This window comes from Dreissena polymorpha, chromosome 2 (assembly GCF_020536995.1).
Source record: "Dreissena polymorpha isolate Duluth1 chromosome 2, UMN_Dpol_1.0, whole genome shotgun sequence".
NCBI classification, from domain to species: domain Eukaryota; kingdom Metazoa; phylum Mollusca; class Bivalvia; order Myida; family Dreissenidae; genus Dreissena; species Dreissena polymorpha.
This window is the reverse complement of record NC_068356.1, coordinates 39,564,627-39,592,525: the sequence shown is the minus strand read 5'-3', so window position 1 is coordinate 39,592,525 and position 27,899 is coordinate 39,564,627. Positions and strand designations below refer to the sequence as shown.

Genomic DNA, 27,899 nt, shown 5'->3' with positions numbered 1-27,899 from the left:
TGACTGTGTTCTCTACAATTGACTGTGTTCCCTACAATTGACTGTGTTCTCTAAAATTGACTGTGTTCTCTATAATTGACTGTGTTCTCTACAATTGACTGTGTTGTCTACACTTGACTGTGTTCTCTACAATTGACTGTGTTCTCTACAATGGACTGTTCTCTACAATTGACTGTGTGCTCTAAAACTGGCTGTTTTCTCTACAATTGACTGTGTTCCCTACAATTGACTGTGTTCTCTACAATTGACTGTGTTCTCTACAATTGACTGTGTTCTCTAAAATTGACTGTGTACTCTAAAACTGGCTGTGTTTTCTAGAATTGACTGTGTTCTCTACACTTGACTGTGTTCTCTATAACTGGCTGTGTTCTCTACAATTGACTGTTTCCTACAATTGACTGTGTTCCCTACTTTCAGTTGGAGTCGCCTGGGTCGTCAGGGAGCTCCTCCTCAGACAGTCTGTCAGACTCAGCGCGCCTACAGGAATGCGTGGATGGGCTTCGTGAGGTCGTGGGGTCAGATGTTCCCGACCAGGAGCTGGTCAGCTTGTCCCTTGCTGCCGACTGTGATCTGAATCGTGCAATCAACTTCTTTTTCTCTTGATGCTGTTGTAATTTTTTCACAGAATGCAACTTCACTGTGTCAAAAAAGTCCTAGCTTCTAGGTAATGTGAATGTAAGTTACTGCTAGGTAGGCTGATGTTAAGATATTGTAATCAGTAGCCAAACAATATGTTTGTTTTGTTGTTAATTATTTAATAGAAGGTGTTACAATTTTGCTCATGGTCAAATAGTTTTGGAAATTGAGTGGTCAATTATGTTGCTGAATACAAAAAAAATTAAGAGCCAGTTTGACATTTTATTTGACATTTTTGTATTCAGTTCGGCAAGCAGCTTTTGTTCTTATGCAAACTTATGCATCTGCATGTACTTGCCCATACACTAAGATAATTATGTCTATAACATATGCTTATGCTTTTAAAAGAAATCTGCTAAATTGCTTATTCATATGTTAAGTAGTGGAAGTATGATATAATAAGTTTTTAGTGAAATAGGTTGATGGATGCAAGATTTGTTCCCACTAATTTCTATGAAAACTTCTACTGTAAAATAGTGCTTCTAAAAAGTAAAAGTAAGCAGTTTGTAAATTGTTCACGCTTTGGGGACAATAATTTTTTCAGTTTTGACACATTTCTATTGAATTATATGGAAATGTCTTGACACTCTTCTCACTGTTTACGCTGTTCAGTGTGATTCTTGTATATGTGTTCATTCTTCAAAGTATAACATGTGTACTGTGTGTTTGATAGGCATTCCATAACTTTAGTCTTCAAATAGGTTTGAACATCCAATTCTTTGCATTAATTGTTCCAAGGCTATCATCCTGTTTTTAACCATTTTGTGTTGAAAGTTAGTGTTTTGTTATTAAATTAGTGGATAGGAACAAGAATTCCTCTCTGGATACAGTTTCAGGAGTTTTTCTGTTAGCTATAGTAAAAGAACAAAATATGTTTACTTTTTGATACAGATAAAATTGCAATTAAACACTTGCAGGATTCAAGATCTTTTTTATGCCTACATAAAAATTGGGGCATATTATTTGAATACCTATGGCAGTGGTTGGACGTGCAGGGTGTGTCCTGGAGAAAGATGTCTGCTTATAATCTCGGAACAATTTAAAATCAGAAACTCGTGAAACTTTGGGATGTTTGTTGGCATAATATCGGAAAATGTTATGGTAAATTTTGTTGGCATTATGCCTTGGCCATATTGAATATGGGTCATGCCGGGCAAAAAACCAGGTCACGTGGTCACTTGGTGCATTTCAAACATTCACCATGTTGTCTGGTCCGCTCTCTAATTCAAGTTGTTTTCATCCGATCTTCACCAAACTTGGTCAGATGTTGTATCTAATGATCTTAAGGCCAAGTTGTATCCAGATGATGTCTAGGTAAAGTTTGAATATGGGTAATGCCGGGTCAAAAATTAGGTCACGTGGTCACCTGGTGCATTTTAAACATTCAGCATGTTGTCCACTCTCTAATTCAAGTAGTTTTCATCCGATCTTCACCAAACTTGGTCAGAATTTGTATCTAGATGATGTCTAGGTCAAGTTTGAAAACAGGTCATGCCGGGCCAAAAACTAGGTCATGGGGTCACATCGTGCATTTTAAACATTCAGCATGTTGTCCGCTCTCTAATTTAAGTAGTTTTCATCCGATCTTTACCACACTTGGTCAGAAGTTGTATCTAGATGATGTGTAGGTCAAGTTCGAACATGAGCCATGCCGGGTCCAAAACTAGGTCATGGGGTCACTAAGTGCGTTTTAAACATTTAGCATGGTGTCTGCTGTTTTTTGTGAAAACAACATGCACAATATTCTGTGTCAATGCGGCATGTGGGGGAATTCGTCATGCCTGTGACAAAGCACTAGTTTTCATTCCAGTCATGCTCTCTGTCAATATCTTTTTTGTCTGCTATATACCAAGTGTGCAGGGTTATACTCATTATTAGATGCTTTACGCAGAAGGATGATGTTTTATTTGTAGTTGTTACATGTAAATATAATTTATAATGTTTGCAAGTCAAGGGGCTTATTTAAGTTGATTTCTTCGGAAATACTTGCCTATTATGCAGTCTGCAGTCTCATTTAAACCATTCCCAATCAGGCACTGATATAAAGGCAACAAATAATGGAGCAAATGTAAGGATTTTATATAGTGAGATTTTTATACCCCCACAAACAAAGTTAAGGGGGGTATATAGGAGTGAAGTTGTCTGTCTGTCGGTCTGTCTGTCTGTCCGTATTAAGTGTCCGCTCTCTAATTCATCTAGTTTTCATCCAATCTTTACCAAACTTGGTCAGAAGTTGTATCTAATGATCTTAAGGCCAAGTTCAAACATGGGCCTTGCCGGGTCAAAAACTAGGTCACGGGGCACTTAGTGCGTTTTAAAACATTCAGCATGTTGTCCGCTCTCTAATTCAAGTAGTTTTCATCCGATCTTCACCAAACTTGGTCAGAAGTTGTATCTAGATGATCTTAAGGCCAAGTCCGAACATGGGCCTTGCCGGGTCAAAAACTAGGTCACTGGGTCACTTAGTGCGTTTTTTAACATTCAGCATGGTGTCCTCTCTCTTATTCAAGTAGTTTTCATCCGATCTTCACCAAACTTGGTCAGAAGTTTTATCTAGATGATCTGAAGGCCAAGTTCGAACATGGGCCATGCCAGATCAAAAACTAGGTCACAGGGTCACTTAGTACGTTTTACACATTGAGCATGGTGTCCACTCTCTATTTCAAGTAAATTAAATCCGATCTTCACCACACTTGGTTAGAAGTTGTAACTAGATGATGTGTAGGTCAAGTTCGAACATATGCCAGGCCGGGTAAAAAACTAGGTCACGGGGTCACTTAGCGTGTTTTAAACCTCACCATGTTGTCCACTCTCTAATTCAAGTAGTTTTTATCCAATCTTCAACAAAATTGGTCAGAAGTTGTATCTTGTTAATGTCTAGGGCAAGTTTGAATATGGGTCATGCCGGGTCAAAAACAAGGTCATGGGGTCACTTAGTTCGTTTTAAACATCACAATGTTGTCCGCTCTCTAATTCAAGTTGTTTTCATCCATTGTTCACCAAACTTGGTCAGAAGTTGTATCTAGATGATGTCTAGGTCAAGTTTGAATATGGGTCATACCGGGTCAAAAACTAGGTCACGGGGCATCATAGTGTCTTTTAAACCTCACCATGTTGTCCGCTCTCTAATTCAAGTAGTTTTCATCCAATCCTCACCAAACTTGGTCACAAGTTTTATCTAAATGATCTCTAGGGCAAGTTTGAACATAGGCCATTTCGGGCCTAAAACTAGGTCACGGGTCACTTAGTGCATTTTTTAACATTCAGCATGGTGTCCGCTCTCTAATTCAAGTAGTTTACATCCGATATTTATCAAACTTGGTCAGAAGTTTTATGGTGATGATCTTAAGGCCAAGTTAGAACATGGGCCTCTCTGGGTCAAAAACTAGGTCAAGGGGTCACTTAGTGCGTTTTAAAAAATTAAGCATGGTGTCCGTTGCTTTTTGTGAAGACGACATGCAAAATATTATGTGTCATGTGGGGGTATTCGTCACGTCTCTGACAAAGCTCGTTCTGTTTCTACTTTGAAAAAAAAAAAGAATGAAAACTGTTAATCTTTACATATCATGTTAAGTGTATCAGTGTTTTTAGTTTTTATTACTGTGAGGTATTTGGCGTAGCACTTGTCTGTCACAATGTGTCAGATGCAACATCTGATTCCCTAGCTAAAGATGAATGGTCACTCTCATCCCTGAAGGTCAAAGGTCAAACTGGGCTAAACAGCTGGCAAAGGTTACATTTTAGGTCTAAAAACATGTGAATAATTCAGGTGTCTGTGTTCAAACATGTTTTGTTGGGGTATCTTCTGTGAAACAACTATATTTTTCTTAACTTGAAGTTGGAAACATTTTCCTAATTGTTTGGATCAGGAAAGCAGGAAAGCAGAAATGTTTTTTTTTAATAAATTTGTTTTCAAGATTCAAAGGGGTAGTAACAATTAAATACTGTTTGGAAAACCAAACAAAATGTATGACTGTTCAAAATTATTTTGTTAGCTTTTACATTGATGAGATCAATTTAGATTGAATTATGGGCACCATCTCTTTATTTAGAACAAAGACCTAGAATACATGTATTCTAGGTCTTTGTTTAGAATTATTGAGTTGGAAACTTAGAACTTTTGTATGTCCCCCACCACTATAGTGGGGGACATATTGATTTTGCCCTGTCTGTTGGTTTGTTGCTTTGTTTGTTTGCGCCACACTTAAACATTTTGCCATAAATTTTGCAATATTGAAGATAGCAACTTCATATTTTGCATGCATGTGTATCTCATGGAGCTGCACATTTTGAGTGGTGAAAGGTCAAGGTTATCCTTTAAGGTCAAAGGTCAAATATATGGGTCAAAATCGCTCATTTAATATACACTTTTGCAATATTGAAGATAGCACCTTGATATGTGGCAGACATGTGTATCTCATGGAGCTGCACATTTTGGGTGGTGAAAGGTCAAGGTCATCCTTCAAGGTCAAAGGTCAAATATATGGGGACATAGTGTTTCACAAACACATCTTGTTTTTATTAAAATCAATGTTTTTTTTAATGATTTTTTTATTTGTTGTTGTTTTTGTAATTTATTTATTTTTCCCTCTAAGTGAGGCAGATAGTTAGGGTAAAAAATATAATATACCTTTGAAAATTGAATTTGGTCCTGTCTTTTTTTAATGAAAATATTATTAATGAGATTTAACATTTACAAGACTAGTTACATATTACTTATTTCTCTCTTAGTGAAATATGTTCCTGTGTGTAGTGATATATTATTGTTATATATCTTGTTATTAACTGTGCAATGTTGTGATGCGGTGAGAAAATATAACGTGTTCAATTACTCCAAGCAACCCCTCCACTCTAAGCGAAGGTCCTCATATATATTTTTCTTGATGTATGTTAGCCGAGTTCTTAGAAAACTCGGCTTGTTCGTAAAGTTTTGCCCAGATTAGCCTGAAAGTCTTCAGATAGGACTCTTTCTTTCCCCTTGAATGGGTTTTTGTTTTGAAGAGACTTCTTTGAAACAAAAATTCCATAAAAGCCGTGAGAGTCATCCCTGATTAGCAGGCTAATCTGGGATGACACTAAGCACAGGCATAAAACCCAGTTTTCTAAGAACAAGGCTCATATAGCCTGTCATGCAAGCCCCGAAATAGGGATGTCTTACAATCAATCTTTCAATGGAATTTAGTGTTTCCATTCCAACCAGGACGGGCATTGTATACATATTTTATTGCATGCATTTCAAAGACTATCACTTTTGTAAAATATGTGGTTATTGCAAACATTAGATATCTGCAAATCATCATAACATCATGGTTAAGATTTAATTTTTAAGATGTTTATTTATGTAATAACAATATCACTTTTTTGATAGGTAATGTATTATCATAACATATGTACTTACATATATTTAATTGTCAAATTTTCACTTATTGTAATTTTGTAGAACACACGAAGTGGCATTTTTTCATAAATTTGTACTAATATTGTTTGCAAGTCTCAGATTTAATATGTGGGTTTGAAAGAGGAGGGTTTATGGGAACACTTGCAGAGAGCAGGCAGGCCAGGAGAATGATGCCGTCTCAATATTTACCTCAAACTGTTAAAATCCAGTCATTATGAAACTTGGTAAAATGCTTATTTGCATAATATGTTAGCGAAAATCCATAACCAGTAGGATTGCCAAAAGCACTTCTGCATTATGGCCGTTAAATTATTAAAAATAGCCTTAATTAACCTTGTCCACTCTAACTCCAATATATTACATCGGATCATAATAAAACGTTGTGGTTATGTTTATGAGCATATTATCTCTACCAAGTTTGATAATCTGTACATGAAGCCTTTATTAGTCATGGCCCCTCAATTAACCATAATTTGCAAAATTAATGTTGTCTGCTCTCTAATCAGTGATTTCTATTCAATAACTTCTATTTTTATGAAGATTTATATAAAGTAAGCTTAAAGAGACACCAAGCTTGTGATTAAATACGAGGCAAATGATTGTTGTTTTTTGCTACAGTTTTCATGGAGCTGGTCCATAATAGTTTGTTAAGGTAGCGCACCTCTAATGATTTCCCGCGATTTCTTCGAAGGTTGAAGAGCCTACTATTAGGTGCCGTAGCCTAGTGGTTAAGGCGATAGACTAGAAATCTTTTGGGATATTCCCGCGCAGGTTCGAATCCTGCCGACGACGTATACTTTTTTGCGTCACGTTTTATTTATGTTCTAACGTAATTTGATTTAATATGGCATATAAGCTATATTTATTGTTAAATATGTTGCAATTTTTATGCACATTCTTCAATTATTAAAATTAAAACAACGTTATGGCGAAATTGGGTGATTTACTGTTGAAAATACGAACCATGCATGCTGCATTTTTATTTTTATTTCAAAAAGTAAACGGTAAATCTGTCTAGTTCTTGGTATTTTTGCTGTATATAGTGTTTCTATATAAAACTAAGTTTAAAATATGACTTAAATGATACTATTTTGAATTTTATGACACTTTGTTTTTAACCGACCCAATTTTTACTTGGCTGAAATCACTTACATTTCATGGCGCTCTTCCATAGATAAAAATTTGTTAAAAATAAATGTCTGTAAAAGAATACTTATTTCATTTTGTTTAAACTTTAAACACCTTTAAAGCATCTGTACACATCAACTGCATGTCCATATTTGGAAATTTGAATGAATTAAGGAACTTTTATATACCCCAGGGGTGAAAATAAACTGGACAAAAGCCGAGCGTGGGGGTGGTTTTGAAAAAATCGGTATATTTTTTTAAAAAGCATGGAAAGCCTACCTACAAATTTGCATGTAGTTCAGTGAAATGATGCTGATTAAGAAATTAATTAATTAGATTATATTTGGATATGTGCCCATTAGAGGTGCGCTACCTTAATTCACATAAAAATTTATTTCTGCTTTCTATACGGACATCAGAAGCAACACTGATCAGATATGTCACAAAGCTGATTTTTACACAACCCAACTGGTTTTGTGTCCATATCAAAAGTTCATGTAGATCTATGCCATTATTGTATATGAAACAAATGTTTTATTTACAAAAATATTTTGAACATTGCAATGTTTATTATAAGTTTAGTTTGTAAATGATCAAATTAATGATAACCCAAATATGTTAAGCTTGATCTGTTACGAACAGAGTGTATCAAATTAAAAAGAAAATTATTCTGTAAATATCTCAGTTGGCAGGGTGGAACTTGACTACTTCGAGTGACAACTGTACATTACATAACAATAAAAGCACCTATTCCCCCCTGCTTTGTTGAACTACTTCATAACACATCAATGTTGGAAAATAAATAGAGTGAAACACATGGGTGGTCTGTCCTGTACCTTTTAGCTTCACCACTGCAGTCCATCTGGTCTGGTGAACACAAACAGTTTGAAAATCGTGTACAATTTATTACATGTTTCATGAGAAATTAATATAAAATTTAAATGCATGTATTTAACTAAAAAACGTTACTGCAAGTAATTAGACAATGTGACCAGGATGGTTTGACTTTCAACCTTTCTCATGTTACCAGCGCCATGTCCCATTTGTAATCCTAGATATTTCCCCAATTATTATAACAACTGCATGTGACAGAAAACCAAAAACACCATATAAAATACTCCACTTCATGAACATGTAAAACCCTAAAGGCGTTTATAAGGGAATATGCAGCTAAATGATAAATATTTATAGTAATAGTTACATAATATATATATGTGATATGTTTATTTTGGTAAAGCACATATTGAAAACTTTTCCTGAACTTCTACATGTGAATGACTGACATAATATTCAAGGTCACTATATGAATGTGGCAGAATTGTTTTTTAGTCTAGTCGTTGCAAGTTGCTTTTGTTGAAATAATATACCTTTATGAATTCTATTAAAGTTTATTATAAAATTGTTTATTTATTTATTGTGTTATTGTTGATCTTTATAAATTTATATGTAGTACTTGTTGTCCCCCGCCAAAGGTGGAGAGATATAGAATTGTCGTTGTCTGTCCGCCGTCTGTCTGTCCCTTTGTCTGTCAGTCCATCTGTCTGTCTGTCGTACAATTATATATCTCAGGCTAAATCTCAGAAAATATGTAAGATATCAACATGAAACTTCATAGGTAAATAGATATCAATGAGGGGAAGTGCCATGCACAAGAACCATAATCCTACACTTTCTTTAATAAGAGTTTTTGCCATTTTTTTTTATTTATTTTTTTATGATGAAACTTTTGAGGGCTTTATCTAAAATATCAGGCAAGATTTCAACATGAAACTTCATGGGTATATTGATATTACTAAGGAGAAGTGCAATGCTTTAGAACAATAACCCTTCACTTTGTTGAATAAGAGTTATTGACCTTTGTTGTTTTTGTATGATGGAACTTTTCAGGGCTATATCTCAGATACGATCCATTTCAACATGAAACTTTATGAGTGTGTAGAAATCAATGAGAATATTAATTATTACCCTACAATTGATGATTATACTGTATACCAAGGGATTTGCACTGATCCGTAAACAAAGTTTATTTGGCGGGCAATATCAATTCAACGAATTTGCTTGTTTTGGTTTAAAAGAACAACATAAAAGAACTACATCTATCTTGAGTTTACAGACATATTACAAGTAGGCTTAAGTGCCTTACAACTCGAAGTAGGCTAAAGTGCCTTACAACTCAAAGTATGCTTTGTTATAGTTACTTGTACAAGATATAATGATCAGAGCATCCAAAATAAGTCTATTTCGCTACAATTACCACCATCACCACCACCAATATATGTTTAAAACTGCTCAACTACGAACTCGCGTATGCATTCATCTGGAGACGTCAACGCTTTTAAGTGTAGTGTTTTATTATTGTATTGTCATCCATGCGACATATACGTGAATTTAAAGTGAAAACACGTTGAATTTAAAGTGAAAACACAATCAAGATCAATGATTTCCATTGCAAAATATTGAGGCAAAACTTAAATCTTCGTTGTTCATTGTTTTGTAAAATGGCAATTTATTACAAGATATATATATTTGTTTATATACACATTTGTTTGTTTATCACCTGTAAATTAGTTTTTGGCATTTCAGCTCAACCGAGAACAAGGTAATAACGTAAAAATAATAACAATAAACATTTAATACATGTTAATGATTTAATTTCATTGCCCGTTATTTTTAAGTGCATACAAGAAAAAACAACAGACCAAACATTACCAGGATTAGACATACCTTCCTCGTTACTATTTCGTTAAGACTTATTGTTAAAATAACACAATTCACATATAATCATGGGTATCAGACGAAACGTCTGACAGATTCATGTTTCGGATTGTGTTTTAGTATTTTGGAATGTAATGGTTTTTATTAATTTTTATTACACAAGCTCATCGGTTGGTACTAAATTTCGTTTAAGTCAAATGCATGTTGGAAGAAAATTCCTGTGCTGAATTGTTTTATGAGGTTATATATCCCATTGCTGACTTGTTTAGGCCTGATTATGCTAAATGTACCTACTTCACTTGCATTACATGTTACATTGGTTTTAACGGTCCAATTAATACACAATTTTCCATGTGAACTGGTCACACATTTTGTTTGACGATAATCATACCGTATACACATTTGATTGATCGGTTGCCATGGTTACCATAGAAACAAAGATAAAAACCAGGTTTTTTGTGTTTTAATCATCTTTATAACACTTTAAATTGTCAGTTTCAATCTTTTTTCTAACGGGAAATCTACATATACATCCACATATCATTTGTACTTTTGTTAAGTTCGGATATTGATAAACACATATTAAAGAAATTTCATAATAATGAAGACATAGTAAACAGATTCTACACCAAAAAAGGTTTGATTATGCTAAATGTACCTACTTCACTTGCATTACATGTTACATTGGTTTTAATGGTCCAATTAATACACAATTTTCCATGTGAACTGGTCACACATTTTGTTTGACGATAATCATACCGTTTACACATTTGATTGATCGGTTGCCATGGTTACCATAGAAACAAAGATAAAAACCAGGTTTTTTGTGTTTTAATCATCTATATAACACTTTAAATTGTCAGTTTCAATCTTTTTTCTAACGGGACATCAACATATACATCCACATATCATTTGTACTTTTGTTAAGTTCGGATATTGATAATACATATTAAAGAAAATTCATAATAAAGAAGACATAGTGAACAGATTCTACACCAAAAAAGGTCTGATTATGCTAAATGTACCTTCTTCACTTGCATTACATGTTAAATTGGTTTTAACTGTCCAATTAATACACAATTTGCCATGTGAACTGGTCACACATTTTGTTTGACGATAATCATACCATATACACATTTGATTGATCGGTTGCCATGGTTACCATAGAAACAACGATAAAAACCAGGTTTTTTGTGTTTAAATCATCTTTTTAACACTTCATATGGTCAGTTTCAAACTGATTTCTAACAGGACATCTATATATACATCCACATAGCATTCATAATTATGTTAAGTTCGTATATTGATAATACATATTAAAGACATGTCATAATATAGGACATAGTGAACAGATTCTACACCAAAAAAAGACCTGATAATGCTAAATTGACTTACTTCACTTGCATTACATGTTACATTGGTTTTAACTGTCCAATTAATACACACTTTGCCATGTTAACTGGTCACACATTTTGTTTGACAATAATCATACCGTATACACATTTGATTGATCTGTAGCCATGGTTACCCAATGGTTACCATAGAAACAACGATAAAAAACAGTTTTTTTTGTGTTTAAATCATCTTTATAACACTTCCCATGGTCAGTTTCAATCTTATTTCTAACAGGACATCTATACAAACATCCACATGTCATTAGCACTTTTGTTAAGTTCGGATTTTGATAATACATATTAAAGAAATTTCATAATATAGAAGACAGAGTGAACAGATTCTACACCAAAAATGTACAAAGAACAATATACAAGCAGTAACTTTATAACTTAACTTTCTTTTCTGAAATAAACCCTGGTCTGTACTTCAAATGCAGTTTTAAAGTCTTTATTCAAATTTGAGCATATCAATAATGTTATGAAAAACACAATAAGTTATTCCCATATCAAACGGATCATGTTCTATTTTTACATATACATTAAATTAAAATGTGGATTTTATAATACATTTTAGTAGACACTTAAGTTTTTTTACAACAATATAAACTTACATTTCATAAAACACTGTTAAATTTAACAATATTAGAAATAATCTTGCAAAATTAAATAATATCATAAAACTGTGATAGTGTTATAGCACATTGTTATTACTAATTGAATTTAATTCCCCTTATCAAATCATAATAAGTGGGTGTTTCTTATATATATATATATATATATTATATATATGTTATATAAATATATGCATATAAATATATATATGAGTTGCGTTCTGAGAAAACTGGGCTTAATGCATGTGCTTAAAGTGTCATCCCAGATCAGCGTTTCCACTCCGCACAGGCTAATCAGGCACGACACTTTCCGCCTAGAACTGATTTTCGGTAAGGAGGGACTTCATTGAAACTAAAAATATCATAAAAAGGGAAAGTGTCGTCCCTGATTAGCCTGTGCACAGGCTAATCTGGGATGACACTTTACACACATGCATTAAGCCCAGTTTTCTCAGAACACCATCATGTATATTATAAATATATATATATTTATATGCATATATTTATATAAAATCTAATTTCAAGCAACAAGGCTGAATACATTATACAAGAGTTCCGCGGTCGGAGATGACCGCATTGAAGCCGGATTTTTGATTTAAATGACAGGAAAGTACCTTTCGTGTTTTTGTCAATGCAATACTTAAATTACTGAAATATTGTTCAAAGGTCAAAATGAAATGTAAGTACTTTTCAAGGCATGAGCAAACCTTGTGTTATGTTTTGAATGCATGCATATACATGAACAACAATAACATTTAAGGTCACAAATATGAACTTGAATTGACAATTAGGAAAGTTTGATCTCAATTTTTTTATTAGCAAATTAGTAACATATTGTTTGAAGTTTCCATCAATTTCATTATCAAATGTAAGAAAATAAACTTAGATGAAATAATACTATTTATTGTTTTCTTGACCAGTGGTCATCTGTTAGTCATGGCAAAGTCCATGTCCAAGCATACGAAAGTTAAAACAACTTTTAATTTTTAACATTCAAGGTCACAGTGACCTTGACCTTCAATGACCTTAAAATGACCAATTGTCATCTACTAGTGCTGGCCAACCTTCATGTCCAGTTTGAAGACTGTAAGTCCAAGCATAAGAAAGTTATACCATGAAAAAAGAATTTTAACATTTTTACATTCAAGGTCACGGTGACCTTGACCTTAAAATGACCAGTGGTCATCTACTAGTTCTGGCCAACCTTCATATCAAGTTTGAAGACTCTAGGTCTAAGCATACCAAAGTATTAACAACTTTAACATATTTACATCCAAGGTCACAGTGACCTCGACCTTCAAATGAATGACCTTGAAATGACCAGTGGTCATCTAAGTGTGCTTGCAAACCTTTACGTCAAGTTTGAGATTCTAGGTCCAAGCATACCAAAGTTACAACAATTTTAACATTTTAACATTTAAGTTCACAGTGACCTTGACCTTCAAATGAATGACATTGAAATGAATGACCTTGAAATGACCAGTGGTCATCTAAGTGTGCTTGCAAACCTTTACGTCAAGTTTGAGATTCTAGGTCCAAGCATACCAAAGTTATAACAATTTTAACATTTTAACATTGAAGGTCACAGTGACCTTGACCTTCAAATGAATGACATTGAAATGAGCAGTGGTGATCTTCTAGTACTGGCCAACCTTTATGTCAAGTTTGAAGACTCTAGGTACAAGCATACCAAAGTTATAACATGGAATAAGAACTTTAACATTTTTACCTACCAAAGTTATAAGAACTTTAACATTTTTACATTCAAGGTCACAGTGACCTTGACCTTAGAATGAATGACCTTGAAATGACCAGTGGTCATCTAAGTGTGCTTGCAAACCTTCATGTCAAGTTTGAAGACTCTATGTCCAAGCATACCAAAGTTATAACAATTTTAACATTTTAACATTTAAGGTCACAGTGACCTTGACCTTCAAATGAATGACATTGAAATGACCAGTGGTCATCTTCTAGTACTGGCCAATCTTTATTTCAAGTTTGAAGACTCTAGGTACAAGCATACCAAAGTTATAACATGAAATAAGAACTTTAACATTTTTACATTCAAGGTCACAGTGACCTTGACCTTCAAATGAATGACCTTGAAATGTCCAGTGGTTACTTACTAGTTCTGGCCAACCTTCATGTCAAGTTTCAAGACTCTAGGTCCAAGCATACCAAAGTTATAACAACTTTAACATTTTTACATTCAAGGTCACAGTGACCTTGACCTTCAAATGAATGACCTTGAAATGTCCAGTGGTTACTTACTAGTTCTGGCCAACCTTCATGTCAAGTTTCAAGACTCTAGGTCCAAGCATACCAAAGTTATAACAACTTTAACATTTTTATATTGAAGGTCACAGTGACCTTCACCTTCAAATGAATGACCTTGAAATGACCAGTGGTCATCTGTTAATCCTGGCCAACCTTCATGTCAAGTTTGAAGACTCTAGGTCCAAGCATACCAAAGTTATACCATGAAATAAGAACTTTAACATTTTTACATTCAAGGTCACAGTGACCTTGACCTTCAAATGAATGACCTTGAAATGACCAGTGGTTACTAACTAGTTATGGCCAACCTTCATGTCAAGTTTCAAGACTCTAGGTCCAAGCATACCAAAGTTATAACAACTTTAACATTTTTTATATTGAAGGTAACAGTGACCTTGACCTTCAAATGAATGACCTTGAAATGACCAGTGGTCATCTGTTAATCCTGGCCAACCTTCATGTCAAGTTTGAAGACTCTAGGTCCAAGCATACCAAAGTTATACCATGAAATAAGAACTTTAACATTTTCGAGCACGCCGCCACCCCGACCGCCCGCCCGCCCCCCCGCCCGCCCGACAACATCAATCTATAAGCCGAGATTTTTTCGAAAAAAATCCGGCTAAAAATGAAGTCTGAAGGGGCAGCCTGGTTATACTTACCTGCTATTATATCAACATAATTTCATTTGCTATTGCATAATGAAAGGACACCAAATAATTAATAATGAAAAATAAAACATACAATTGTAATGGCCACACTTTGGGAGCTTTGTAATAATCTATACTATTACTAACATTTGGCTTTTTTAAAGTTAAATAGCACTTGTTTGTGCAGTAAAAATATATCCATGTTTCAAATAAACACATCTACTAAAAACTACAATTTAAAAGTATGACGATCATAGTACTACTTCAATGATATAATTTGCATGAGACTCATCTATAGTTAATAGCATTATTTGCAATACAAATACATATCATGGCAAGTCAATACATTAACTTTTGGTACATTTATTTATAAAATATACTTTTCAAGGTTTATTCACAGACAGGGAGATGCTTTGATGCATCAGTGAGCTACTCTTCAGCTTGTAACCTTTTATAGGCCAGTATGTAATCCTGCATGGTGTGGTAAAGCTCAAAACAAGGGACTATACACAGTGACACATCACACTGTCTACATTTAAATGCAGTTTCGTGACCTGGTCTTCGTTTTTTGGGAAGGCCCTGACTGGCAAGCATCTGTGCAACTGCAGGATTGCACACAACACATTGCAGAGACTTTGACTTTCCGTCATTGGGGATCTTGGAAGGGAAATGTCTGGCTGTTAGTCTTTCCAGAAACTGTGTCTTAGGACGTCCTGATACAGGGGTGACCAAAGCGTCAAGGGGATGAGACTCAATAAGTTGTGATACAAGTTTTTTATGGAAAGACGAATGTGACATTGGGTGGATAGAGTTATGCTTGTATGCTATGTAAGAATTAAGAACAGTGAGACTCAAAACATGAAAGAAAACCTTTTTCCACCATTTCATTGTTCTAATTTTCGACCTGGAATTTGAAACCATCTGATCAGCTCTGTCAACACCACCCATAAATTTGTCATAAGCTATGACCATCTTGGGCTTGCTAATCAATTCTTGTGTAACTGGATTTTTCTTTCCTGTATACATTTTTTCTGACGTCAATGTGGTGGAAAGCAAAAAGACTGGTTTTGAATCAAGGTATTTTGTAATAGACAGTTGACCAGTGTGTTGTGAAAACGTGTCACCTCTGTTAGGCAAGTGTTTTTCTCTAATAGAGGCTGGTATTCCTTTTCGGTTTGATCTTACAGTACCCAATGCACCAACTCCAAGCTCCCATAGGTCAACAAATAGACGTGGCGATGAATAATAATTATCACAATACATAATATGACCTTTTCCAAAATAACCTTTTAAGAGGTGCATGCATAAGTCATAAGTACGGCCGTGACCTGTCTCAAGAATGTTTTGGCGAAATGTTTTACCTGTATATAGATGAAACTTCAGACAATAACCAGTTGATGCATCACAGAGCATATAAGCCTGCAGACCATATTTGACGGGTTTGTTTTTGTGGTAAACCTTGAAATGCAAGTTGCCTCGCCAAGGTACCTTTCCTTCATCAATAGACAATTCTTGGTTTGGACCGAATAGCAAAGGATACCTGGCAAGGACAGTTGAATACACAGTACCCAATTTAAACAATGGATTATATCCAGGCTGCCCCCGAGACACATACAATTCATTATTGGCCAAATGTAAGCAGCTGATTAAATTTAAAAATCTGTCCCTATTCATGATGGATGGGAAGAATGGGGTTTCACACACTGGATCCCTTGACCAGTAATCGGTGATGTTGGACTGGTTGACGATTCCCATGGCCATTATTATGGCTATGAACCTCATGATCTCGGGACCTGTGGTAGGTTTCCATTTTTTAAACCTTAATAAATATTTCAATTTTTATTTAGAACATAATCCAACACGTGCATTATTTATTGTACTATTTGACTCCTTTTCTCTCGAATAGTATGAAATACATATCTCGTGTAACTTAACTTCATTTAAACTCTTGATTTTAATTACGACAAGTCGCATGTGTTATTTTACTGTTAAATAAAATAACGCATTCGACTTGTCATCATTTTTTAAAGCATCAAATGAATCCAAAAGTATTTCCGATAGTGTGTTTGTCATGCATAATTTTATATTCCATAGGAATAAAATAACTCGCTGCGACAGGATTACGCTAAATCGTAAATCGTGTGTTGGTTCAGAATTGTTAGCATTCAATACAAATATTATTAAAAAAAATATTGTTTTTAACAAATTTTGAGAAAGGGATGTTTATCAAATATTTCAAATAGTCCTTTTTGATTAAAATCATATTTTCAATTCACATTCTTAATAATGTCATCAGACTTCAACATTTGGTTTGCTTACCTTGAATAAGGTGGCAATGGCTGTTTCGCAGCTATTAGCTGATCCGCGTAGCGGTTCGTCTCAACAGCTATCTCGTTGCATTCAACATCGCCAATCAACTTGCTGCAAAAGTACAAAAATATGCTCAAGTTTTTTTAACGTTGTTTGATGGGAATTGCTGCGAATTCATTTAGTATTGTAAGGCACTTTATCAGTTTTGTTACATATTGACATTCTAATAATTATATCCAAACAAATACTTTAAAAGCGACCCAAGAGGTTCGATCCCCACTGAGGAAGTGTTCTTTAGATCTCCAACAAAGACATCAAGTTTCATGAAAAAGTATGAAGAACTTTTTAAGTTATCACAGGATCCAGATAAGTGTGACAGACAGACTCACAGAAGACACACAGAGTGCAACACATAAGTCACCTCCGGTTTCGCCGGTAAATAGGATCAAACTAAAAAATAAACTAAATATATAAATATGGCGTGATGCATTTAAAATTCGGTCAATATATACTTAATATAATCCATGGGCGTTGATTCGACGTCCATTTCCACCAACAAGCCTTTTCGTCCTGAAAAGTTGAGAATTTCCTTTTGGCCGTCGCCATCTATCCAGTTCTCAAACGGATCTTCTTCCTCCTGCTCTTCCTAAAAATGCATAAAAAACATACCTAAATATGCATAGAAAACATACATAAATATGCATAGAAAACATACATAAATATGCATTAAAAAAAAACTAAATATGCATAAAAAACATAACTACATATGCATAAAAAAAATACCATAAATAACATTTTGTTTTTCCACAGAGTTAAGACACACATGCTTAAAGTTGTAATGTGAAATAAGAAAAAAAACTAGCATGCATTTAATATTTTCATGTTTACAATGTTATACATGATACAAACAACAAGAGCTGTCACCATAGGATGACTTATGCCCCCTATAAACGCTTGATAGAAGTTATGAGCTTTTTTCGAAGCCTAACAAAGTTTTCGAAACCTAAACACGGACACTTAGTTCAAGGTCAAGGTCACAGGGGTCAAAATTTGTGTGCGTATGGAAAGGCCTTGTCCATATACACATGCATACCAAATATGAAGGTTATATCTCAAGAGCATAGAAGTTATGAGCATTTTTCAAAACCTAAACGCAAATTTCGAAACCTAAACACGGACACTAAGTTCAAGGTCAAGGTCGCAGGGGTCAAAATTTGCGTGCGTATGGAAAGGCCTTGTCCATATACACATGCATACCAAATATGAAGTTTATATCTCAAGAGCACAGAAGTTACGAGCATTTTTCAAAACCTAAACGCAGATTTCGAAACCTTAACGCTGAAACTAAGTTCAAGGTCAAGGTCACAGGGGTAAAAAAAATCAGTGCATATGGAAACGCCTTGTCTATATACACATGCATACCAAATATGAAGGTTATATCTCAAGGGACATAGAAGTTATGAGCATTTTTCAAAACCTAAATGCAAAGTGTGATGGAAAGACGGACAGGCAGACGGACAGTCCGATCACTATATGCCCACTTTTCTTCGAAAGGGTGCATAAAAATATATAGATAACTCAAATAAAAAATAAAGTCAATATGTACAAATCATTGTTTTTGACTCATATGAGTACTGTTTAACACATTTCAACTCACCCTTTCCACAATGTCCTCTTCCTCAAACCCTTCAAAATCGGAATCTGAAAACTCAGAGTCTTGGTCTGCAAAATGCTCTTGAAAAAAGTCTAAATAATCTGCCATTGTTAAAAATTTTAAGTTCAAAAATGTTTTGGGTTTATAGAAAATCAATGTCTTCATTTTATTATGATATTTTAATACCTACTTTTAGCAAATTTCAATGAATATGACAGTATACGGCTTGGACTGACAACAACAACGATGTCAACAGACGACAAATTTTTCACTTAGATCACTTCCGGATTTATCAACTGAGCAACAATTATATTCATTAAAATTTAAGTATAATAAACTATTCATATAAAATTAACGTTTCTACAATCATTTATATTTTAAAATAACATTAAAACAAATTTTCAAAGTTCAATTCAAAACGAAAGTAGAATGCACAAATTTACATAATGACCTACTTTTTCACCTACCTTTTGCAGAAGAAGATTTCGTCATAATCCATCTGATTACATAGTAAATAAAATAAATCCATTAAAAGCACAAGAAATAGTATGCTTTTACCTCGTTAATTTTAGATGTCATTGCTACAAAAGTATTTTCCAAGCACAAATGTGCTGACAATTGTAACTCCATCTATTGCGGCCGCCATTTTGACAGGAAGTAATCTCGTTTTATTTTAACAAAAGCTATTTATTTTTAAAGACAAGGTGATCAACTATCACCAAAATTAAATAGAAAAACTATTTATATTTTAAATTATATAATACATATAGCATGACATTCTAATTTATTAATTAATTTAAAGAGTAAGCAATCCACTTCCAGTTGTTGTTTTTGTTCGAAATGGCGGAAAAATTGTTACATGTGGCTGCACACCACACTTTTTAGCCACCAATGCGAATTGGCCCCGGTAAAATTTCTAAATAAAGAGAACATTGCTCCAGTAAGCACCATTTTGAGTGTCTAAATAATAATGAATGTCAGGTTTGAGTTGTGGTGATTTTTCTTGAATGTTTGTAAGTTACCAAAACATTGGTATTTTAACTATAGCTGCATACAGGAAGTAGAATTAATGCAATTCGAAAACAGGTGTAATGCTGGCTCCGGTCAGTATTTCTGTTGGAAATTTGAAAGGGCGTACAGACATTGAACTTTTACAAAAAATCTAATCCTTTGACCCCCAATTTTCTCCATTGCTGTTTAGTACTTGGTAAGTTACCAATGTAAAAACATGGTTTCCAGGCACCTTGCTTCTGCAGGAAAGTGGCAGTTTGTTGTTGAAACTGGCTTAAAAAGGCTCGGAAACACACAGAATTCTCATGTTTTGATTTGAAATCATCAATACTAAAACATTTTGCCCCAACTCATTTGATTTGAATGTTACTGATTTTTCAGAAGGCACAGCCTCAACCATTCTGGAAATGTGCTTGGTTTATTTTCAGATTTGCGAGGTGACCAGTTTCCAGACATTGGTTCGCTCCTGCTTGTGTACGAGATTGGCCGAGACTAAAAAAACTGTAGTGTGCCACCTGTAAACCACAACAAACGATTTATTTTGTTGCAAGAAATATACAAATAACAAGTACAAGGATATTAAAAGATATTGGAGAAAAGACTTAGGAAATGGATTATGTTTAAGAAAGTTGCAACAACATTGGATTATCTAGGAGGAGGATTATTAAATGGAGTATTCTACCGTAACCCAAATTCGACGACACCTAAATTCGACGATGTTCTATTTTTATCGGTTTAAATTTAAATTGATGATTATTCTCTTGGAATCATTTCAAAGAATTACAGCCGAGTTAAAAATTATTATTTTAAGCTATATAAGTTTTTTTATTATTCGCTAAATATTGCTTTATGTATCCGTTATATCGTCGAATTTGGGTCACACCGGGATATGGGAAATTGTATGATTTGACGGATTTATCTGGTTGCCGCATGAGCCGGGTTTAGAATTGCCTGACCGGATAAATCCGGTCGCCGCACAGGAAGGGTTAATTAACAAGGTTTTACTGGTAATGTAACGACTCGCCCCCTTAACGACTCGCCCCATAACGACTCGCCCCACTTTTTGTAACGACTCGCCCCACATGTATAACGACTCGCCCCACATATATAACGACTCGCAATATCAAAATAAAATGTTATATTATATATGGTAATATAAATGAAATCAATTCATAATATGAATTTAAGATTCGGCATTGTTTGATAACCATCGTTCAGCGGTTTTTTGCCTCATACCGGACCTTATATACGTCTATTGCAGGCATATTCTGAAAAGTAATAATTTTTATTTTATGATGTTTTTTTTACATCTTTGTTCAGTGACAATATTATCATAAAGCAAGACTATTTGATATCAGCACATTTGTCTAATGTTATACTTTCCTTTATATTTATAAAAAGAAGCAAAGGCTAAGATCATATCGACAATTAAAGATTCCCAAATTACTCAAGAATTTAGGGATTATCGTTATAAAGGAGACCGATGAATTAACAACATAATTGACAGGTACAGTACCGCGGGCGGGTGATGACAATCAACAATACACGTGTCATAATCGCGAAAGCGTGAATACCTTGCTTCGTGGTAAAGATATTTTCATATATACGGGTATTGAAAGGTAAGAACAATGAAAAAAGGTCTTTGCCGAAATATATTTTTTGCAGAAATTTTACGGACACAATTCATCTGTAAGATAATTTTTTATTTATAATTTTAAAATTACCATTATAATCTTAAATATACCTATTTATTACCTGTTGATCTGAATACACAACACAGGTGACTTAAAACACAATAAAATCGAAATTAAATAAAAATCCTACCATATAAGTAATGATGGGGCGAGTCGTTATCTATGTGGGGCGAGTCGTTATACATGTGGGGCGAGTCGTTATAAAAGTGGGGCGAGTCGTTATAAAAAGTTGGGCGAGTCGTTATGGGGCGAGTCGTTAAGGGGGCGAGTTGTTAGTAAACCGGTTTTACTATAGCCATATAAGGAAAAATGCCCTGCCCCCTGGCGGCCATGTTTTTCAACCAACCGCCATCATTTTTTAATTCGTCCAAGATATTATTGGGATGAATCTTCTCACCAAGTTTCATGAAGATTGGACAATAAATGTGGCCTCTAGATCGTTAACAAGATTTTACTATAGCCATATATAGACATATAAGGAACAATGCCCCGTCCCTTGGCAGCCATGTTTTTTAAGCAAAGGTTACCATTTTCAATCTCATCCAAGATATCATTGGGACAAATCATCTGACCAAGTGTCATGAAGATCGGAAAATAAATGTGGCCTCTAGAGTGTTAACAAGGTTTTACAATAGCCATATTAGGAAAAATGCCCCGCCCCCTGGCGGCCATGATTTTCAACCAACCGGCATCATTTTCGAACTCTTCCAAGATATTATTGGGATGAATCTTCTGACCAAGTTTCATGAAGATTGGAAATAAATGTGGCCTCTAGAGTGTTAACAAGATTTTACTATAGCCATATAAGGAAAATGCCCCGCTCTTTGGATGCCATGTTTTTCAAGCAAAGATTACCATTTTTGAACTCATCCAACTTCACATGTTTTCAGTATATACTTATAGAGGGAACTGCCCTGCCCCCTGGCGGCCATTTTTTCTCACCGATCTGGACCATTTTCGAACTCGTCCGAGATATCAATGAAACCAATGTTTTGACTAAGTTTCGTGATGATTGGGCGAAAATTGTGACTTCTAGAGTGTTCACTAGGGTTCTCTATAGCCATATAATGAACACTGCCCCGCCCCCTGACGGCCATGTTTTTCAAAAGACCGGAACCATTTTTTAACTCGACCAAAATATCATTTAGACAAACATTTTGACAAAGTTTCATGAAGATTGGGCATCAAATGTGACTTCTACAGTGTTCACAATGTTTTTCTTTTTTTTTTACCTAGTGACCTAGTTCTTGACCCAGCATGATGCAGTTTCGAACTCAGTCGGGGTATCGATGGGACAAATGTTCTGACCAATTTTTATGAACATCGGACCATAAATGTGGCCTCTGGAGTGTTCACAAGGCAAAATGTTGACGGACGACTGACGACGGACGACGGACAAAAAGCGATCACAAAAGCTCACCATGGGCAGGTTGTGCTCAGGTGAGCTAAAAAACAAACTAAACGGAAAGCATTTGTAAATGCTCATTTGTTTGTTTTCATCAAAACATTAGCATTACAGCAACTAAACACTAATTATGACATTGTATATGAAAACGTTTAAACAAATACGACCATGTACGCTAGTATATGTATCCAACAATACATTTTTTTTAAATAGTTTATAAAAGATTGACGTCCTGTTTGGATATAGCAAAAATATCACACATTAGGACAAATAATAATGATGTACGCGTGTTAATGAAATACAACGTATAGAAAAACACGTCTTATACAAATAAAAAATATGTTAGTTAACTTTTTTTCAACACGTACATTATTTTTTAAATGCTCGTTCTGGTCGCACATCCCATATTACCGTTGACATAATGTTCGGATGCACAAATATTTAAGCCAGTTGAATTATTCCAAAAGTCACTTCGAAACCCTAAACTGATCCGTTCCACATACAAATATACATTCACACATACATGCACTCCATTGCTACAATTGTGTGAAGTTCGCACAATTTGATCTCATTTATAGTTCTAAATGCTTCAGCAGCTTATCAATACACACGAGTTTAAATTAAACAGATAGACCAACAACATAATTATTCCAGATAGACCAACAACGTAATAATTCATAACTTAATTATAATGGAATATCCAGCTTTGTTGCAAATGTTTTCACAAAGTCGTCTCTATATGTGGAAAATTGTTTTCCAAGTATTGTTCAAATGCAATAACATTGTCCATGTTTCCATAGACGATATGCGTTGGTTCTTTATAGTAAATTTTCACTTTGTATATACTCTCCATCGCTGTAATCCATTTTGAAAGATGATCTTGTAAATATGCAGTCATCCCAGGATTGATCACTGCTGATAGCTCATAACTCTACGATAGAAAAAGTAGATCTTATGCTAAACTTAAACACGTGATGCATATATATATTACTATAATAGATCAACATATTTGTTCAGTGACACATTCTGCCGTAATATACCTGCGCTCAAAGGTTAAAATCATCATCATTATTCCCTTACCTCAATTTCATCCGATTTCTCGGACTCAGACACGGAATGTCCGCCTGCAGACTTGCCAGCTACTAAAGGATCCGTGTTTAAATAAGATATTTTTCCTTTAATATTAATTGCTTCTTCAGTTTCAGTTTCTTTCTCGGAGTTCATGGCCGGAGGACAAACGCTTGCGGGCGGCACATTTGTGTTAGTATGTAACGTAACTTGATGCTTTGGTGACATAGTTGTTTCATTTGCCGGATCAACATTGGGCAAGGACCGTTCGGTTGAAGTTCTGCAACATTCAACTGCATGTAGTTTGATAATAATTTACTTCTCGTACACAAATATGTTTATCAGTATTTATGCAAGACAATAGCCGTACGTAGGCTATTGAAGTCTAAACTGTTTAACACATTACAAGGTAGGTTTAATATAACTTGTTAGATGCTGCTTTGCGTGCAATTGATTTACAGTATTAAACATAAATGAATTCAAAGTAAAAATCACTACATAGAAAATGAATACGATTTCATTGCAATTTTATAATTCAATGGTAAATTATTCACTAAAGAAACATAACAACTTTCTGAGGCACAACTAAAGGAAACAAAAGCAAGTATCAGCTTAATGACTGTTTGTTAACAAGACTTCAGAACTTCATAATGTACAAAATTCAGATCAATAGCAGGACAGAACTGTATCTCACTCATTAGAAGCAGTAAATCAGGGTGTTAAATGCCGGATAACATACTTCAATGTATATGGATAATTACATACATTTTATATAATTAAAAACAATGAAAATGAGACAATTCGTAAATTTATTTAAACACACATTTAAATTTCAAATGTTGACCTTGTACATTTTGCATTATTAACTGTAATACCAGACAAACTTGTAAATGTATAAGAATGAATGAACATAGTCTAAATCCTAGTCTAAATACCAACCCGTTATTGCAAACCGTTGGTCGCTTATGTTGTAACACTTCTTCCACAATATTGCGAGCACGCACTAGAGCGTCTTTGCTTTCGGCTATCACCTCCACGACGCATTCACGTTTGTCTTTTACAGATATAAGTGTCCACTTGGATGCATCTTAAATATAAATGAGCCGCGTTCTGAGAAAACTGGGCTTAATGCATGTGCGTAAAGTGTCATCCCAGATTAGCCTGTGCAGTCCGCACAGGCTTATCAGGGACGGCACTTCCCGCTTTTATGGTATTTTTTCGCAAGTTAGTCCCTCTTTACCGAACATCAAGTAAAGGCGGAAAGAGTCGTCCCTGATTATCATATGCGAACTGCATAGGCTAATCTGGGATGACACTTAACGCACAAATATATGAGACCGTTAAAGTATATACATGATTATGGCTTATTGTGACAGCATTTCACAACTGCTTTATGTTATTATTAATGTGTACTGCTCTTTTTGAGCATTATGTCTGTATTTACGCTGAATGCTTCCCATAATGTACATTCTCAAACCTGCTTGACTTTTGAATGACGCAAACCCCGACTCATCGGGCACAATGATGTCGACAACCATCAAGTAGTTCATGTCGTGCTTGTTACAAATGGCTTCCATCATCTTAACGATCGTGGTGACTTGATCTCCATAACACATTTGAGAGGTTTTATCTAAGTTAAAAAGAAATAATACATATTTTTTTAAATTATCTACTATAAAATATAAGCACGCGTGTCGTCGTTACATACTTATAACACGAACGACATTTCAACATAAACAGCATTCAAATTTCATAGATTTGTTATTTTTTTACGAAAAAATAAAAGAGCAATTACTTGTGTTTTATGTATAAAATTGCAAACACGATAAAGAAAAATATACATAACGTTACAGCAAAAAAGTCCAAGTACCTAAGTTCCAGATGAGATGGGTTACGCGCTCGTCTGTTATCGTGTCACGAATATTGTCAAAAAAATTATAAAAGAGGCTCTTTTTTAATCCAACAATTATTTGGTCATTTTGCGTTTTCGATTCCCATATTGCACGTTTTAACTTGAATCCATCTCCGTCTAAAAAGACAAAATATTGTTGAATATAACTATAAATTGTTACGTTTATTGGCTCTTTATTTGGCAGTATATACTTAGACAATAACACACGGCAGAGCTGGGCCTGACGTCTATAATCGGCCCGCTGCCGACATGACGGCCCGAGGGCCATTATGCAGTTGGGGCCGATTGTAGACGTCCGGGCTAGCTCTGCCGTGTGTTATCGTTTATATCATATATCATACTATTTTGGTCCTTCACTAAAATTTAAACAGAAACAGCCTTCCGTACTTTTATTTTCATTCAATTGATTACGCAATTGATGACGTACCTCATGTGACGTAATTTCAATGACAAAACTACCTAGACGCTCTGGATTTTACAACAACAATTCGGACGTGGAGAGTTTTTATTTAACAGTTAAATATTTTTTAAGCATCGAACGATTCCAGAACGTTTTTCGGATTTTGTGTTTGACATGCATATTTGGGAGCTTTGATAGAAATATAATTATTATAATCGCTTCGACATTCGATTTCGTAAATCGTGTGGCAGTGTTAAGCATTCGAATGGAATTACAAATCTTTGTTATTATATTATGATAAGAACCAGATTTAAGTTGTCATCGAGGTATGTGTGTCTTTCTCTATAAATTTTGCTATTTCACAGCAGTGGCGTAGCCAGACCCAGCCGAGGCAGTATCTAAGGTCACCCCCCCCCCCTGGAAATTCTTATTCCTAGAACGTCTCTGGTGCGTTTTAAAGGCCATTTTGACCACATTTTATACCTAAATTATCGTAATTGTGGACACTACATAATTATGACCGTTTGATAGCAATAAAGTTAACACAAAAATCTGCTACATGTTAATTGTCAATTTTAGATTATGTTACCAAAAACGGTGTTTGAAGTTACAATGATGTAACAACCTTAACTACAGAAAAATAGTCATATAATTAATATGAAGTCATATCATAATTTGAAAATTCCAAACTTAAAAAAAGATTCTTACAACATGAAACGGTCCCGGATTTAACTCGACGCCGGCCATAAAGAGGAGAATACCAATTAAGCCGAAAACGCCAACCACTCGAAGTGTGTCTTGGTTCAAAATAGACCCAGACCTGGCCGGAAGACACCCGATTTAGCTCGGTACGTTCCGATGTCCACCATGATTATAGCATCGAAGTGTACAGTGCGACGCTTTGTTTAATATATACGGATTTTCCAAATCATTTTGCTGAGCCATTTTGGCATCAATTGAAGTTATTAAATTGAAATAATTATCTGCCTCAACATGAACCAATTGTACTACATGATAATATTTGTTTGTGAATATCATAGTGCCAAAAATTAATTAAATTGCCTCATTTTTATATAGATTTTATTCTTTGATATAATTTTTTTCCCTTGCAATCTCAACATTGCTCTGCAGATTTTAGCCGAAACAATTGCCTCGGTGTGCCTCAGCGTGGCTACGGCGCTGCACAGTGTTTGACGAATGTTGTTAAAACACAAATAGAGGCATCAATTTAATGTACAGATGAGTTTCAGTTTCAATCGATATTTGTATTATCCAAATTGTGAGCTACGTGTCATTATAATCATGTTCGATTCTCTCGTTGAGTTGTAGCTCAATTTTATTGATCAACGTTGGCCAAGGCTGAATGTGGACGTCATTTTGTTCAGTAAAAGCCGCGCGATTCCATTTTTTCTGATATGAAAAATCGGCCCGGCTCAGCGGGCTGATATAATTTATATTGGCCCGCTAGATATGAATAACGGCCCTGTCGCGACGTCATTTTCTTACTATTTATTGTAACGATATACGATATATGCCAATTTATAGCGTTTGATGATAATTACACATTCGGATTCCTAGCTGAGAAGCGAGGATACTAACCAAAGTGATAGTTCGATTGTCGCGCGATACTCCTCCTGTA

General features: G+C 34.8%; 2 protein-coding genes and 1 long non-coding RNA gene across 4 annotated transcripts in view; 1 reads left to right on the top strand and 2 right to left on the bottom strand.

Moving 5' to 3' along the window:
* Positions 1–8,574, top strand: part of LOC127866669 (uncharacterized) — a 40,050-nt gene extending 31,476 nt beyond the window's left edge. The window contains exon 22 of the mRNA XM_052407403.1: positions 418–8,574. Coding sequence (XP_052263363.1) covers positions 418–603 — 186 coding nt within the window. The 3' untranslated portion in view covers positions 604–8,574. The remainder of the gene's footprint in view (positions 1–417) is intronic.
* Positions 8,575–9,648: 1,074 nt separating this feature from the next.
* Positions 9,649–14,696, bottom strand: LOC127866697 (uncharacterized). The gene is made up of 2 exons (XR_008043072.1): positions 14,429–14,696; positions 9,649–13,983 (listed from the first exon to the last, which is right to left on the bottom strand). It is a non-coding gene; the product is annotated as an uncharacterized LOC127866697 (long non-coding RNA).
* A 5,603-nt stretch (positions 14,697–20,299) lies between these two features.
* LOC127866659 (uncharacterized) overlaps positions 20,300–27,899 on the bottom strand; it is an 82,913-nt gene continuing 75,313 nt past the window's right edge. For both annotated transcript variants that reach the window (XM_052407374.1, XM_052407375.1), the window contains 5 exons: positions 25,819–25,977; positions 25,426–25,578; positions 24,888–25,035; positions 23,961–24,228; positions 20,300–23,811 (listed from right to left, as the gene is read on the bottom strand). In XM_052407374.1, the coding sequence (XP_052263334.1) occupies positions 23,602–23,811; positions 23,961–24,228; positions 24,888–25,035; positions 25,426–25,578; positions 25,819–25,977 (938 nt within the window). In that variant the 3' untranslated portion in view covers positions 20,300–23,601. The remainder of the gene's footprint in view (positions 23,812–23,960; positions 24,229–24,887; positions 25,036–25,425; positions 25,579–25,818; positions 25,978–27,899) is intronic.